This window comes from Xiphias gladius, chromosome 11, assembly GCF_016859285.1.
Source record: "Xiphias gladius isolate SHS-SW01 ecotype Sanya breed wild chromosome 11, ASM1685928v1, whole genome shotgun sequence".
Taxonomy (NCBI): domain Eukaryota; kingdom Metazoa; phylum Chordata; class Actinopteri; order Istiophoriformes; family Xiphiidae; genus Xiphias; species Xiphias gladius.
The window spans coordinates 23,888,456-23,904,150 of record NC_053410.1 but is presented as its reverse complement, the minus strand read 5'-3'; the positions used below and the strand labels follow the sequence as shown (position 1 = coordinate 23,904,150).

Sequence of the window (15,695 nt, the reverse complement as noted above, 5' to 3'; positions counted from 1 at the left end):
TCCCAGGGATGTGGTGTGTGACAGGGGGCCTCATTTCATCTCACAGTTCTGGAAGGCGTTTTGCTCCCTGATTGGAGCCACAGTCAGCCTCTGCTCCGGGTATCATCCCCGATCCAATGGAAAGAAGGAGAGGATGAACCAAGAGCTGGAGATCTGTCTACGCTGCCTGGTTTCCCACAAACCCTTCACCTGGAGTAAAGATCTCATATGAGTTGAGTATGCGCATAACACCTTGCCCTGCTGGGCTTCTGGTCTCAACCCAAGTCCTGTGTGCTTATGGTTACCAACTTTCTCTGTCCCCCAAGTTGGAGGCCAAGGTGGGAGTTCCCTCTGCTCAAGCCTTCATATGCTGCTGCCACCGCGTCTGGAGCTGGACCAAGTGTCAGCTCCTCAAGATGGCTGCTAGGAACAAGAGGCCGGTGGATCGTCGACAGATTCTAACTCCTACTTATCATCCAGGTCAATGTGTCTGGCTATTCTCCCAAGGCCTTTGACAAAGTACAGTCCTGAGGAGAGATTGTGGGTCCTCTCTAGTGACATTCTGGTTGCAGATGTCATCAGTGATTTTCACCAGCGTCATCAGACCAGGCTGGTCAGGACGTGGGGGGGGGCATGTCCCACTCTACTTCCTCGGTCATGTTTTTTTGGTTCCATTCAGTTGTGTGCTCTTCCTTTTTTTATTTTGTGTCACTTACCTTTTTCCTCATTTCAGATCCCCACATCCTGCCCTCATGTGTTGGACGCCACTGTGATTATCTGCCCCGCCCCTGATTTGGTTCACCTGTGTGTCATTGTCTCCCCTTTTCTAGTCTATTTAGTCTCTGTGCCAGTTCATCTTTGCTCTCTGTGACAAGCATGCCAGCCTTAGTTTATGATCTGACGCACATGTCTATAAGGCTTTCTGAGGTTCAAGAACTTTGAGTAAGTTGCCTGTTGGGTGTTAAAAGGCAGCACGTTATATCACAATAGTAATGGACTGCAGCACAATTATATTGGGCTCTTAAAGCCATGGGTAGAGTAGCTACAACTACTCTGTAGTTTTGCTGTCTCTGATTTTTAAAAAGGGCTCCCTTGTGGTTTATAAAAATAATACTGCTAAAAAAACAGCAGAGCTGTGCTGTATTCATGATGCCTTCTGAAAACACTGATAATCCCGGTAATGTCGGTATTGGCGGAATTGTTACCATCAGAATGTTTCCCCAAGATGTATAGTAAAAAACTATATATCGGCACATCTCTAGTTTCTAAAACTTCAGTGACATATTGAATATGTCGTATTCAATGACATATTGAATATGTCATTGAATACTCAATGTCATATTTTGCAATGTTTAAAGATTGTTGCACTTTCATAGACAACTTGGAGGATAGATGCAAAGTACAGGAACTGCTAGGTGGAACAGCAGATTGGAAGAGTTAGTGTAACAGTAGGGGTGTGGGTAGAGTGAGGAGGGGTGAAGCTTAATCAGTTTGTGTAGAACCATTTATAGGGGAAAGAAAACTACAAAGACCACGAAAGGTTGAGAACAAGAAACTACAGGAGGACTACAGGAGGGGTGCTGGGTACAGAGGCTGGTACCTTTCAGTCTCTGGTGAGGGGACATGATTGTCTGGAATCAGACAGTTGGCGCTAGCACTCCTAAGCCTGTCCAGAGAAGGCTGAAGATCACTAGAGGCACCACAGCACAACATGCCATCCAATGGAGGAAGAGGAGGAGGAAAGGAAGAGGAGACAGGACGAGAGGACAGAAACAAACACAAAGAGAAAAACAATGGACAAACAGAAAAAACATTTTAAAATAAAGTCTGGTTAAATTCCAAAATCATAATGCTAGTCTGAGAACTAAACCATGACTGACTGGCTGGCGTAAGAATGGGGGTGTCCATAAGCTGTCATGGTTTTCATGGAGATGGAGTATGATAGAAAATGTGCTTTTTGATTGTCATGGCAAAGGATGGAATGCTCTCTGCACTTTTCTCCCAACCTGGAAGGCTTACACTCATATGTTTAATCATTGATAATAATCTGTATTCATATGTGTGTGTGTCTTACCTAACTGTCACCTCATCTGTCGATAGTAAAACACGGTGTGTGATGGAATGGCGTGTTGCCAAGACTATTTGCGATCCCATGACAGAGCTCATCTTTCGACATGCAGGCAGCGTGGAACTAGTCACAAGACAAAAATTTCAAAAATAGCATGCATTTGCAAATGAAACAAAATAAAGGAAAGAAATTTCATATATTAAGCCTCTGCTGCTGTGGAATATACTCACATAAAAAGAAGTCCACAAGCCTCTGAAGATTGCAAGGTTGTGTGACTCCATCTATGCTATAAATATGTACAGCTTTGCATATATCCCAACTTTTAATATTAATAAAATCTAACTTCAAAAAAATGATTAATTGCTTTTCAATTGATGGAGGAAAATTATACTGGCACCATAAAATGTCTACAGGCCTCAGTATGCTTCAAACGAAGTGCTTGTCAGACTTTTTAACAGCGTCTGAAAGGCACTTTCCAAAATTGGAAATAGTGACTGCATTTTTTGTTACTTTCTGAACCAGGCAACAGCAAATGGCCAGGTGTGCAGAGGTGTGAAAGTAGTCAGGGTTTGAACTTTTCTCTCAAGCTTCCATCATTTTTTTGTGTATTTTTTAAGAACCTTTATTCTCCCTTTGAGGAAAACTGTTTGAAAGTGTGCACCATTGTCCAAATTTGTACGATTCTTGGTATCAAGACTAAAAAGACACACAAAAGACAGAACTCTTGGTGAGAGATCAGAGAGGTAATGTGATTCAGCCAGGAAGAGGCCATGTTGGCAGACTTGCCCTGCCTTCAAGCATGGCCATAGAGTTTCATGTCTGGTGGGTACTCCTGGTTCCAGAAGTGAAAGTCCCATTCATTTTAAAAACATACAATTTTAGCTCTCCTGGTTGAATCATTAGTACAAAAATTTAACAAATGTGATGGAGAAAAAATTCTGTTTCTTCAATAAAAATTTAAAGGTGTATAAAAACTTCAGGGTAGAAGTCGAAGTGCATTTCGACCAAAAAACCCAATCAGGGAGATTAAAATAATTTTATGTAAGCCGCTAACAGCGGGCAGAAGCCAAATATTATACTTATGCGGAAGCTGATAAACAAACTGCAGCTTAAATTAATTCACTTTTACATTCTGGGTCAGTTTTGAATGAATTCATCATCTATGGCGGCATGATTTGTTTACAACTGCAAATAGCAGCGCTCTGAATTCACTGTGATTTGTCCCTCTGACTGGATTCTTCCCCATAGCAACAGCCGCCGAGATTCACTGATATTGTAATATTAAAGCTATCTGCCATGCCAACCTGATGAAAAACACATTATTCCTCAGAAATAAAGATGAAATAATCAACTGTGGGCCATTATATGAACCTGAGAAACATACTCATGATGTCACATTCGCACCTGCCTCTGTTCCATTGGCTTCTGGAACTCAATGCAGTCTCTCATTCAGCATTTCTTTCATCTGATTTTGTGATAAAACAAAGCACGTTCCTCAAGATTTTCTTTCCATATTCTAAGACAAACCGCCAACCACTGCAGTACTGGTTCTTTTGTGATTTTGACAGTTAATGAACTATTTCTTTTTACAAGCGAAGAACTACAGCTCCCATGAAATAAAATTATAAGTGCAGCAGCGCAGGTACTGACATCATTGTAACTTGGTTTCGTCCATATCCATAAAACTCACCAATTCTGTCTTCTAGTAATTTTTTCAACTTTCTAATTGTAATCTCTGAAATCTAACTACTTCTACAACATTCAGTCCTCTTTGTACTGCTGTTATTATACACAAAGAGCTAGGCCCGACCCCTTGACCTGCTCATGGATGCACCTATTGTGCCCAACTGTGACTTTCAGCCTGCAAATGTCTAGGGCTGATGGGATAAGGAGTTTGTTAAAGGCCGGTAAAAACATAAATATTTAATAAATGATATGAGATTGTTTTTCAAAGACTTGCCGTAGTTATCGAAACACATTAAGTGAGCCAAACAACATAATGGCAATAAAGGTTCTGTTCCAAGGCTATATGTTATATCTTCATGGCACGGGTTAAAAATGTCAATGGGACTTTGAATGAGGTTTTGTTACTTCTTGAACAGAACCCGGAAGTTCTGGTGTCACTTCACAGGATTGTTGCATTAACCAGAAAAGACCTGTGTTTCGAAGTTCAGTAACACTGAGCATATCGTTTAAAGAAAAATTTGAAATGGGAATAGAGAATGGGAAAAACGCTTCCAAATATAAACACTTTGTTCATTTGAAGCATATTGAAACCATATCTTTACACTTACCTGTTTGCATGTTTGTGGATACCATTGAACAAAAGTGGCATCTTAGGTGGCAGTGTGTTATTGTGCCTAGTAGATCTTCTGATGTTAGCATGCATGCAGCAAACAGAAGTAGGAAAATAAGAGGAATAGGTGGAGGAAGATAAATAACAAGTGTGTGGGAGTGTTTCGACAACAGAAAAAAGTGTGCCACTTAACCAGTGATTTTATATACTCTGTAGTATGTTATTTAGCTTATTTGAAGATACTGTGGGTTAAACTTGTTCAAAGAGAATAAATTAGTTTGGCCCATCAGATGATTTAATTGATTTTCAATTTTAGGTTGCATCAAAGCAAGGGAGGTTTCCTGTCTCAGTTATTTCTTCACAACAGTCATACTGCTCTCTAACGTGTTTCTCAACAATGCATTCCTTGCAAAAATCACTGGCTAAGCTTCGGTGTTCTTGCAGTGTAAGCGAGTAGAACTACAGCACCGCATGACAGGCATACCAGCATCATAAACTGCCTCTAATCTCAACTGACCAACTTTAAAACACTGCCCTCCCTTAAAACGCATCCATGTGTAGAGAAAGTACAAAATACGTGTGACCAGCTTATAATGTTTCTAATAGAGAGCTGTGGTTGTATACAGAGAACATTCATCTGCCTTTAATGAAACACAGAGATGTGTTCTAAAGAATGTAATTTCCCTCTCGGGCAGTGTGCTTAAATAGCAATCTAAGACTGAAGTGGAGGTCACTATAGTTGACAATAGAAATGGAGATGACTCTAGTGGAGTAGACTATAGATGACTATATGACTATAGTTATATGACTATAGACAAATGTTAAATATGTTGATATCTCAAACTGTATCAGGATATGGGAACAGAGTGCAGAGACCTCTCAATCATTTCAATTAAGTGGCAAAGACAAAGTTGGCATATAATCACTAGTTTGATTTGTACTAGAGGGCCAGTGTGAATGGATCGCTCTACGACACAGTAGCTGGATAAGCTTTTAGCTTCTAGCCCTAACAAGGCTTACTGTTGGCCTGGTTTTATTATAGCAGCCTGCTGAGAATCACAGCTTGCATGCAATCATGGTCCTGTACTGTCCTCTTGTGGATCTGAGGCAGCAGTACATCTGACATTTATACTAACATTTACATTATTCAGAATGTAGGAAGTAAACACTTCTGTTTGCCTATTCTCCATTTGTTACTTTCCAGACACTTACCTGAAATTATTGCGAGAGCTAACTGACATTTTAGTGTACTTCTCTGAGGGACAAACCAACAATAAATGTATCCTACTAACAAGGTTTGTGTGTGTATCTAAAGCCTGATATATCTTATTCCTCAGAGAAAATCTAAATGTGTAATAGTCCATGGCCATAGTCCCCAACAAATACACTATTTTCTCTTATCTGAATAACGTTTTCTGAAAACTACAGTAGCCAGCTGTTTAAAGAATTTTTCAAACTTTTTTGAAAATTTAAACTACATATCCCTAACCAGCTTTTGAAGATGAACTTTTTCAGTAGAAACAAATTGGCTTGGGATTGAGAGCCAAAGACAGGGTAGGGAAGTTGAAAAGTACTGAGAGATGGGCAATGAAAACATTGTTGGTATTTTTTCATGGTATCTGTTGACAATAACAAAATATAGAATATAATATCACCTGCCTTCCAAAGGCCAAAATTTTACCACTGCTCAAGTGTGTTTTGCCTTTGCCTTGCCCTGTTACTGTTACGTTCTCTATATATTTTAAATGACACACAATTGACTTTTACAACACTTATTTTACGTTTTACACAATTAAAAGTGCCTAGATTTCGGTATAATGAATGATGATGATTATTATAATACAGTATATATATATATATATATATATATATATATATATATATATATTTTTTTTTTTCATCCTTCTTAAGAACACTACACAGATAAAACTACAACTGATCCAGAACCCATATCCAGAATCTAAATGTAAACAAAATGTCATGATTGGCTAGTTTACCTGGTGTGGAGGCACTCAGCACTTTTGCCTCGCAATGACTGGTGGATCATGATGATCTCACTGTCGTTATCATGGGGATGGATAACACATGAGGAAATTAACAACAGTCAAAAAACCAGAAGAGCAGAGGGAGAAGAGGGTGAACAGGAAAGAGAAGCTGTAGCTGATTTGCTATACACACAGCACACACACATTAAATGCCACAGATTTTGCTGAAATGCCAGAGTTTTGCAACTAAAGCCTTTTTGTCTAAACAGTGCTCTAAAGTCACTTTCTCAATCAATTTAATAGCTACTGCACCAAACCAAAGAAAACGTCACAAAGTCATGAAAAAAAGAAATTTGGTGTAAGAAAGGGCAGAAAAGCAAAACCAGGAAATATTCTAAAAAAAGTAAAGGTAAACAAAAGATTTTAACCTGTTTGATAAAATGAAGTTTTAGTAATGCTTATAACAAGTATTCACACTTAAAGGTGTCAATGCAGCAGACCCACAGTTTTGCACAAAAAACTACTGTCTCATTCCAACTGGGCACGCAAATGAGCGGTCATTGAAACACACAAAAAAATACAGTGAGAGTGCGAATTTTTTCTGACAAACACTCGAAACAACTCCGATGACATTTATTCTAATTAGATAAATCACAAGCGGTCACACAGGCACACACACCTGTCGTCCAGGTACTCTTCATCCTGGTGACGACCTTTGGCAGCATCGTAGTAGCGGGTCGGAGAACGAGAGCGACGAGCATGAGGAAGCTCATCATCCAAACTCCTGAAAGAAAGCATGCATGAAAGAAAAAGAAAGAAAGAAGGAAAGACTTAGGTTAGGTATTTCAGCACACTCCTTGCTGGGCTCATTTGGCTCAGTCAGTAAAAGCAGAGCTGGCAGGACTGTGTGTTCCTCATCAGACAGACATTTCATTAGTAGATGGACTGTTTGCTGCCTTCTAACAAACTCTCACTCCTCCTCTCTCTAGCTACCATGTTGCTTGTACCTCTTACAAATGGTCTTTTTTTTACAGTTAATGGTCTTTGTTTGTGTATGCCCTTCCATCTCAATACTTATACACTAGTTTGTCACGCAAGTGAGCAAAAAGTCCAAGGCAGTGTATTAACTCATATTTTGGCTAAAATACTAATACGAAAGGTAACATTACAAATGTTGTACAGCCAATTTTTCAAGCTTATATGGGGTTAGTGCTTCACCCTCAAAAAATGAGCTGTATCACTTCAAATCTCCTCAAACTGACCAACCCTCACCTCTGGGCGGGAACATTGGGTGGCCGTGACCGGATGCGGCCCTGCTCCTCACGGTGTGGGGAGACCGAGCGGGATCGTACATGATGGGTGTGCATCCTCTGGTGCTCTGGAACCTCCAGAGTAGACGTGGGCTCCCGTTGCCTCTCCCTGCCTCGCGCATCTGCTGCTGGGCGGGAATGGCCGTGCATGTGCACACACATATATACACACACACACTCATATGTAAATGTGGATGAGTGCAAAGAAATGCTAACATCTAACATTTCAAACATGGATAAAACATAATATATAGAATTCATTTGTTTAATTATGGCAAATGAAAGAGAAGACACTTTAAAAATTTGCAAAACCATAGACTGTGCCTTAAACTCTGGAGTATTTTTTTTCTGTAGAGTCTCTTAGTACCCACCATGTTTTCTGCCAAAGTATGCCATACCTACAAACTAGCTAAATGTTATCCATTTTGTCTGACAATTCATCTTTTTAACAGTTTCGGGTTTGAAAATCATGCTAGTGGCCTGCTACCTCACAACATATACGTTTAAAATCATGCTAGTAGCCTGCTAAAGTTACCTCACCAGATACATGTTTAAAATTATGCTGGAACCCTCATACCTCACAACATGTAAGCCCTAGTATGGTAAAGTGTTAACACAGAGTTTACTACTCTTAAAATAATGTATATGCTAACATGATAGCATGGAGCCTAATACCACTGAACTTGTATTGTATGGCAACTAGTATACAGACTATTAAAAGATTTTCCCAATAATAGATCTGCAGCCAGCTATTTTTCATTACTGTGTGCTGTATTTTTAAAATGTAGTAAAAAAAAAAAAAAAAACTTTTTTCTTTCTTTGGTGGTGTGGCAGAACTGTCTCTAAAGATAAAAATATAAATACAGAGACTGATCAGCCTTGGAAAGAACTGTGCAACTGTGTCAGGCTTTGTTGTGATTCCAAGGTCACTGGCTTCATTTCCAAGTGAATAGCACCTCAAAGCTCAGAGTAGGCCATTAGTTTTACCTTAGAAAGTGCTACAAAGGTTTTTCATTTATTCCTACCACGCATGTGAATTAAAACAAAAAGTTGGTCAAAGGGATGTGGTGTTTTTTTCCATCCCTTCTGTCTCTCTTTTTAAGTTGAGCACTCATTAACAACACAACAACACAGATATACCGTAGGGTTTGACTGATACAGCTGATATTTTTGATTGATACTGTAAGCAGTATCATAAAATAATTCAATACTTTTGAAATATTCAGTGTTTCCACCTGAACTGTAAAGTTAGGGTACAAAGTTCCCAAAATGGCCAGTATAAGGCATTCAAATTTTACACTGAAATAAAGTAGGATTCTGTTTTTTACTTTGATATGGAATTCAGTTAGATATACAGGTATTCACACCACATTTTACTTGTCACAGTGAATTGGCACTTACACCAAAGAACGCTGATGATAAAGCTAATCATCAGAGAAATAAGTAATCTGATTCTTATAATAGCTCAGATTTGTCAACAAATCTGTACCTAATCCAGTCTGGCCCTAACATAAAAAGACAAACACTCACACACAGACTTCTACAGTATACAGTTGTACACTAATATACACACAAACAAAAAACTGAGTGTTTCAGCATACAGCAAACGTGGCAGTGCTTTTGCAAATGGTCGGGAAATTTACATCTTCAAACTATATTCAGATGAGACTCATTTCAGAGCTCATCTGAGGCAGAACAATCCCTGACTGAAGCATGGAGCCTGCATGGTTCCCCACCCATGCCAACATGCTGTCTACAAACATGACAGTGTTTCCCAAACACTGATTTATTTGTGGTAACCTGTCAGCATTGATTTCCATTTCAGTTTAGATTCCAGAATCTGCAGAGTATGTTAGCAATTTTTCATAAATAATAGTGCTAGTAGTCAGATTCATTTCGGTAACATAAAACTATTTTCCAAGACACTTGTCCCAGCAAAGCTACCCCCAGAACAGCACCACAAATAAAAAATACAAGCTTTGGGACACACTGCATGTAAAACTTGGAAACAGTCCCCACCCAGCGTCAGACACTATTGCTGTACCCTCATCAAATTAGGGTTCTGTTACACACTGAGAACCTAAACAGTCATAGACACACACATACACAGACAAACATAGATGTGTATATACACCATAGATACATATATGCATGCACCCATCCAGACACAAACGCAGTATTAAGGAAGGCTAGTGTAAACAGACATTTACATTGACATACATGTTATCCTTTGTTCAAACACTGTAAACAATACACAACCTTTTCTCTCTTATACAATGATGTGTGCATGCACACTCACAGACAGAGGATATGAAGGAGCTTATACATAAATATACAACATTAAGTGCATTCACAGACACACACACATTTTCAGACTTACGCTGCAGCTTCTTGCCAGAGGTGTCTGTGTGTGTGTGTCGTCGGGGCAGGTACGGGGAAGGTCGGGGCAGCGGTATGGATGAGACATCATGGGTTTGGAGTGGATACCAGTGAGGCTTGTCGTCCAGTAAGGCCGTCTCCAGCTCTATCAGGATCTGTTCAAGTCATAATCCACCTAGTAAATAAATGTTGCTCTACTGCTCATGACTGTTGATTCTAGAAGCAGTAGAAGCTGCATAAGAAATTATATGAGGAAAGCTTTTACATGTGCTGCTCTAAATATCCACTGTTTGGTATTTCTTTAGTCCAAAAATGTTCTGGCCATAGACTCTACCCTCACAGAGCACTTTATTGGGAACACATGTACACCTGCTTATTCGTGCAGTTATACAATCAGCCAATCGTGTGGCAGCAGTTCAGTGCTTAAAATCATTCAGACACAGGTCAGGAGCTTCAGTTAATGTTCACATCAAACATCAGAAAGGGGAAACAATGCAATCTCAGTGACTTTGATCGTGGCATGATTGTTGGTGTCTGACAAGGCTGGTTTGAGTCTCTCTGAAAATGGTGATTCCTGGGATTTTCACAGACATCAGTCTGTATACTTTACTCAGAATGGTACCAAAAACAAAAAACATCCGGTGAGTGGCAGCTCTGCAGACGGACAGAAACACCTTGTTGATGAAAGAGGTCAGAGGAGAATGGCCAGACTGACTGCAGCTGACCGAGAGGATACGGTAACTCAGATGGTTGGGTCAGAATTTGACGTCAACGGCATGAATCCATGGACCCAACCTGCCTTTTGTCAGCAGTCCAGGATGGTTGTGGGAGTATAAATGATGTGGGGAATGTTTTCATGGCACATTTTTAATACTAAGCAATCATCACTTGAATGCTTGAAAGCCTATCTGAGTATTGTTGCTGGTCATGTACATCCCTTTACGGTCACAATTTACCATCTTGTAATGGCTACTCCCAGCATCTCAAACTGTTTTCAGAACATGACAATGAGTTCAGTGAACTTCAGTGGCCTCCCCAGTCACCAGATCTGAATCCAGTGGAACACCTTTGGAGTGTGGTAGAAATTCACAGTGTGAATGTTCAGCTGACAAATCAGCAGAAATGATGTGATGCAATCATGTCAAAATGGACAACAATGTCAAAGGAATGTTTCCAACATTTTAAGGAGTCCATGCCACGAAGAACTGAGGCTGTTTTGAGAGCAAAAGGAGGCACTCCAATTATTAGAATGGTTTTCTAATGAAGTGCTTGGTGAGTGTACAAAAAAAAATGCAAGACAATAAAGTTCCTTAAGTAGAGTATACATACAAGTATAGATAATTAGCCTCAGTTCAGTTAGGATGCACTCCAGTTTTAACAGCCTATATCTAATTTTTTTACCTGTAAGACTCACATTTTAATGCATTTGTTAGCTCTGCCAAAAGGTTATGTTTTCACCCGTGTCTGTTTGTTGGTTTGTTTATTTGTCAGCAGGAACACGCAAAAAGTACTCAAACGATTTGCACTGAACTTGGTGGAGGGATAGGGCATGGGCCAGGGAAGAATCGATTACATTTTGGGGCAGATCCAGATCATTTACTATGAATTTGAATATTTGTCGTTGACATACATCAGACATTGATCTCTGAGTGCCCTTGTAGTTTATCATCTGTGATGCGAGAACATCAGATTTCCAAAAAAGTCCAAAAAGTCTGTTTCCTGGTCATACAGTAATAAAATCCTAGTGCACCAAGGAGCGCCCGACTTGCATGGATCCTGACAGCCTGTAAGCCGAAGTCTTGATCGTTTTGGTTGGCATCAGAGGAGGTTGTACCAATGTCTGGTTCAAAAGTAGCTTAGTTGACTTTGTTAACGTTCAGCACCGGAGCTGAGAACGCCATAGCAACAAACGGAAATAAGTCGTGTTGCTATGTGTTTCCAGTGCCATTCTCTGTTTCCATTAAAGCTAGTTTTGTATTCAGGTGACTTGTGACAGCACTTGGTTTGTAAATGTTTACAGACTGCCATGCTGCTTTTGTCTGTGGACAGGAATGAGGTTTGACTCAGGGGCTTCTGGACTGAAGATTTGAATCATTTACACATAAGGGGCACCCTCAACTCCAGTAGTCGCAGGGAGTTGTGGTAAACCCAGTTATTGCTACGTGAGCAGCCCCAAATGGCAGACAAACAAAGATAGCAACTAGCTGGTGAAAATAGTTCACCAGATATTTCCCTTAGGAGTTAGTGGTTACAAAAAAACTGAACTAAAATAGAGTGAATGTTGGACAAATAAGATTGTTTACTTGGACACAAACATGTGTCCAAATGAATGTTAATGTTGCTCTGTGTATGCTGAATGTGTAGTTCTTGCTAACATATTTGCTATATCAACTTTATAAGGTGGCAAATAATATGTCTGTAATATGTGCTGTGGTTTCTCAGCTTGTTTTGCTGCTTCACAAAAATCAATAAATGCAGCTTTAACTTATGTGTCTTCAAAAGAATTGTTACTTTGACACAAAACACAAAATACGTAACTTCTTCTGTTCCAGAACCATATACTTCAATATACAGTCTTCGTCTAGACTGTATATACACTCGTGAGCAATTTATTAGGAACACCATAGTAACACTGGGTAAGGCCTCCCTTTGCTCTCAAAACAGCTTTAATTCTCCTCTGAGATCCTGGTCCATGTTGACATGATTGCATCACATAATTTCTGCAGATTTGTCAGTTGCACATTCATGCTGCCAATCTCCTTTTCTACCACATCCAAGAGGCATTCTATTGGATTCAGATCTGGTGACAGGGGAGGCCACTGAAATACACTGAATTCATTTTCATGTTCATGGAACCAGTGTGACATGGTGCATTATCATGTTGTACATAGCCATTAGAAGTTGGTAAATTGTGACCATAAAGGGATGCAGGCAGTCAGCAACAACACTCAGATAGGCTGTGGCATTCAAGCAATGATTGCTTGGTAGTATGGGGACAATTGTGCCATGAAAACATTCCGCACACCACTACACTACCACCAGCCTGGACTGCTGACTCAAGGTAGGTTGGGTCGATGGTATCATGCAGTTGATGCCAAAATCTGACCCTGTCATCTGCGTGCCGCAACAGAAATCGGGGTTCTTCTGACCAGGCTATATTTTTTAAGTCTTCAACTGTCCAGTTTTGGTGAGCCTGTGCCCACTGTAGCCTCAGATTGCTGTTCTTTGTTAATAGGAGTGGAACCCGACGTGGTCGCCTGCTGTTGTAGCCCATTCATCTCAAGGTTGGACATGTTGTGCATTCTGAGATGTTTTTCTGCTCACCACAGTTGTGAAGAGTGGTTATCTGAGTTAAAATAGCCTTTCTGTCAGCTACAACCAGTCTGGCCATTCTCCTCTGACTTCTCTCATCAACAAGGTGTTTCTGTCCGTCTGCAGGGCTGCCACTCACCGGATGTTTTTTGTTTTTGGTACCATTCTGAGTAAAGTATACAGACTGTTGTCTGTGAAAATCCCAGGAATCACCATTTTCAGAAATACTCAAATCAGCATGTCAGACACCAACAATCATGCCACGATCAAAGTCACTGAGTTTGATGTGAACATTAACTGAAGCTCCTGACCTGTGTCTGCATGAATTTATGCATTGCATTGCTGCCACATGATTGACTGATTGAATAATTGCATGTATAAGCAGGTGTACAGGTGTTCCTGATAAAGTGCATAGTGAGTGTATTTTCCCTTTGTCTTAAGTCTGAGGGAAATAGCTACATGATGATAGTATATGAAGTGTGAAAGCCCATTATCCCTAGTTTATGCAACAAAGAGACACTGAGAAAATATTGTGTGATATAATTAAATAACATGGTAATTCAATTGTTTTCTAGGGGTGGTTGTCTATCACTTGTTGCTGACATTGTGGGTGTTTGTGATGTCTAGTTTGTTCTGTGCTTTCTTTTAACTGTGATCTACCAAGGAACAGTAGATGAAAATTAGCTTTAAGATAATTCTGGTACAATAAATAAAATGGCAACATTTATGTTTAATATTGTAGATGGTCCCTTACAAATAAAATAAATAATATAATATACAAACTAACAAACTATTTTGAAGATTACCATATGATGCACATGAAACAATGTGCATCTTATGGTAATCTAACATGACATGACAATTTAAACATGAAAATTTGCAGTGAACTCACAAAGGTAACCACTGTGATCCAGACTCAATTCAGTGCTACAAACTAGAAAGGAGAGTAACCTTTGTAGTGTGTGTGTGTGTGTGTGTGTGTGTGTGTGTGTGTGTGTGTGTGTGTGTGTGTGTGTGTGTGTGTGTGTGTGTGTGTGTGTGTGTGTGTGCGCGCACGTGTACGTGTGCATGTGTGGTACCTCTCCCATAAAGGTGCTGTCTTCCTCTGGTGACCTGGGTTGGTCCCACACAGTCAGCTCCAGCATGTGGTTGCGGAAATCCCTGCGATGGACGTGAGTGTAGACAAACGTCTGGTTCCACTTGGGCTCACAGGTCTTCTTAACTGCTTTTGTTCTTCGTTTGCTCTTGTCACTGTGTAAAACAATCAAACAAGTCCCCTTTTCAGTGGACTCACTTTGATTGTTGGTCTTGTGGTTAAAAGAAGTAACGAAAACTTTGTTGAAGCTAAATCACAAGCCTGCTTGTGACTCATTAATCTAACTTTACTCCTCTTATGTGACTCATGAAAGCTGGAATACATTTCTAAGTGGCATTTAGCTGAGGTTACATGTTACATTTTTGTTCCCAAGCAGCAATGGAAGTGCTGTAACCTAGAGTTCCTTTAAATGGCCACTAGATGCTGCTTCTAACTAAACTCTGAAGGTACAGTACCTTTTCATGGGGGAAACTCTAAACTATCAACCTGTTTTTTACACAACATGTTGGGGACTCCATTGTTAAGTTAAGTGATTGAGTATTTTATTGTTTGCGATATTTTGTGTATTTTTATGTTTTTAAAAGTATTATTTTATCGTGTAGAAATATTGCTTTAAGGTGCTATATGTAAGTTTTTGCTATTGCTAAATAGCCAACGTTAGCAGTGTTGTAACAGCTGTTTACTTACCAGTCTAGAAGAAACTTTGCGAGTTCAACATCAAACTTCATTATGTTACTTGCCAAGAGCTGTCTCCAGTGGTGGAAAGCAATGCCAATGTTAACTCTTGTTTTGCTTCTATCTCTATCACTTCTTTTCTTCTACTAAAGTCAGCATGCTAACCAGCTAGCCCTGGCCCGTCCTGTCTCATAATACCACTTTGCGATAGTGAATCACTGTAGTGTTCAGTCTGCCCTCAGTCCAGTCCAGTCCACATGAGAGGATGAAGAAGTGCATAAAGGAATGAAGTTTGATGCTGAACTAACAACATTTCGTCTAGACTGTTAAGTAAACAGCTGTTAATGCCAACGTTGGCTATTTAGTAATAGCAGATACTTACAAATAGCACCTTTAAGGAGGACTCTCAATATATCAAGTGAAAAAATTACATTAAGCATTAAAGCCAGGCCTCAGAAACCTGGTAGTGATGTCAAAAATATCACATTTGAGTAGTTTTTATAATATGTACAGTAGACTGAACATGTAATGAATTTACACTTTATTTACACTGATTATTGTGTGTTTCTGATTCATCTAAACTCTTCTCTGATCC

The 15,695-nt window shown here is 39.7% G+C and overlaps 1 protein-coding gene across 1 annotated transcript in view; it reads right to left on the bottom strand.

The window, feature by feature from the left end:
- The window catches only part of LOC120796276 (regulating synaptic membrane exocytosis protein 1-like), a 110,607-nt gene that overhangs the window by 18,943 nt on the left and 75,969 nt on the right, over positions 1-15,695 (bottom strand). Inside the window, exons 15-21 of the mRNA XM_040138910.1 lie at positions 14,409-14,580; positions 10,019-10,172; positions 7,601-7,763; positions 7,008-7,112; positions 6,341-6,400; positions 4,342-4,419; positions 1,580-1,669 (exon numbers count right to left, since the gene is read on the bottom strand). Of these exons, the coding sequence (XP_039994844.1) occupies positions 1,580-1,669; positions 4,342-4,419; positions 6,341-6,400; positions 7,008-7,112; positions 7,601-7,763; positions 10,019-10,172; positions 14,409-14,580 (822 nt within the window). The remainder of the gene's footprint in view (positions 1-1,579; positions 1,670-4,341; positions 4,420-6,340; positions 6,401-7,007; positions 7,113-7,600; positions 7,764-10,018; positions 10,173-14,408; positions 14,581-15,695) is intronic.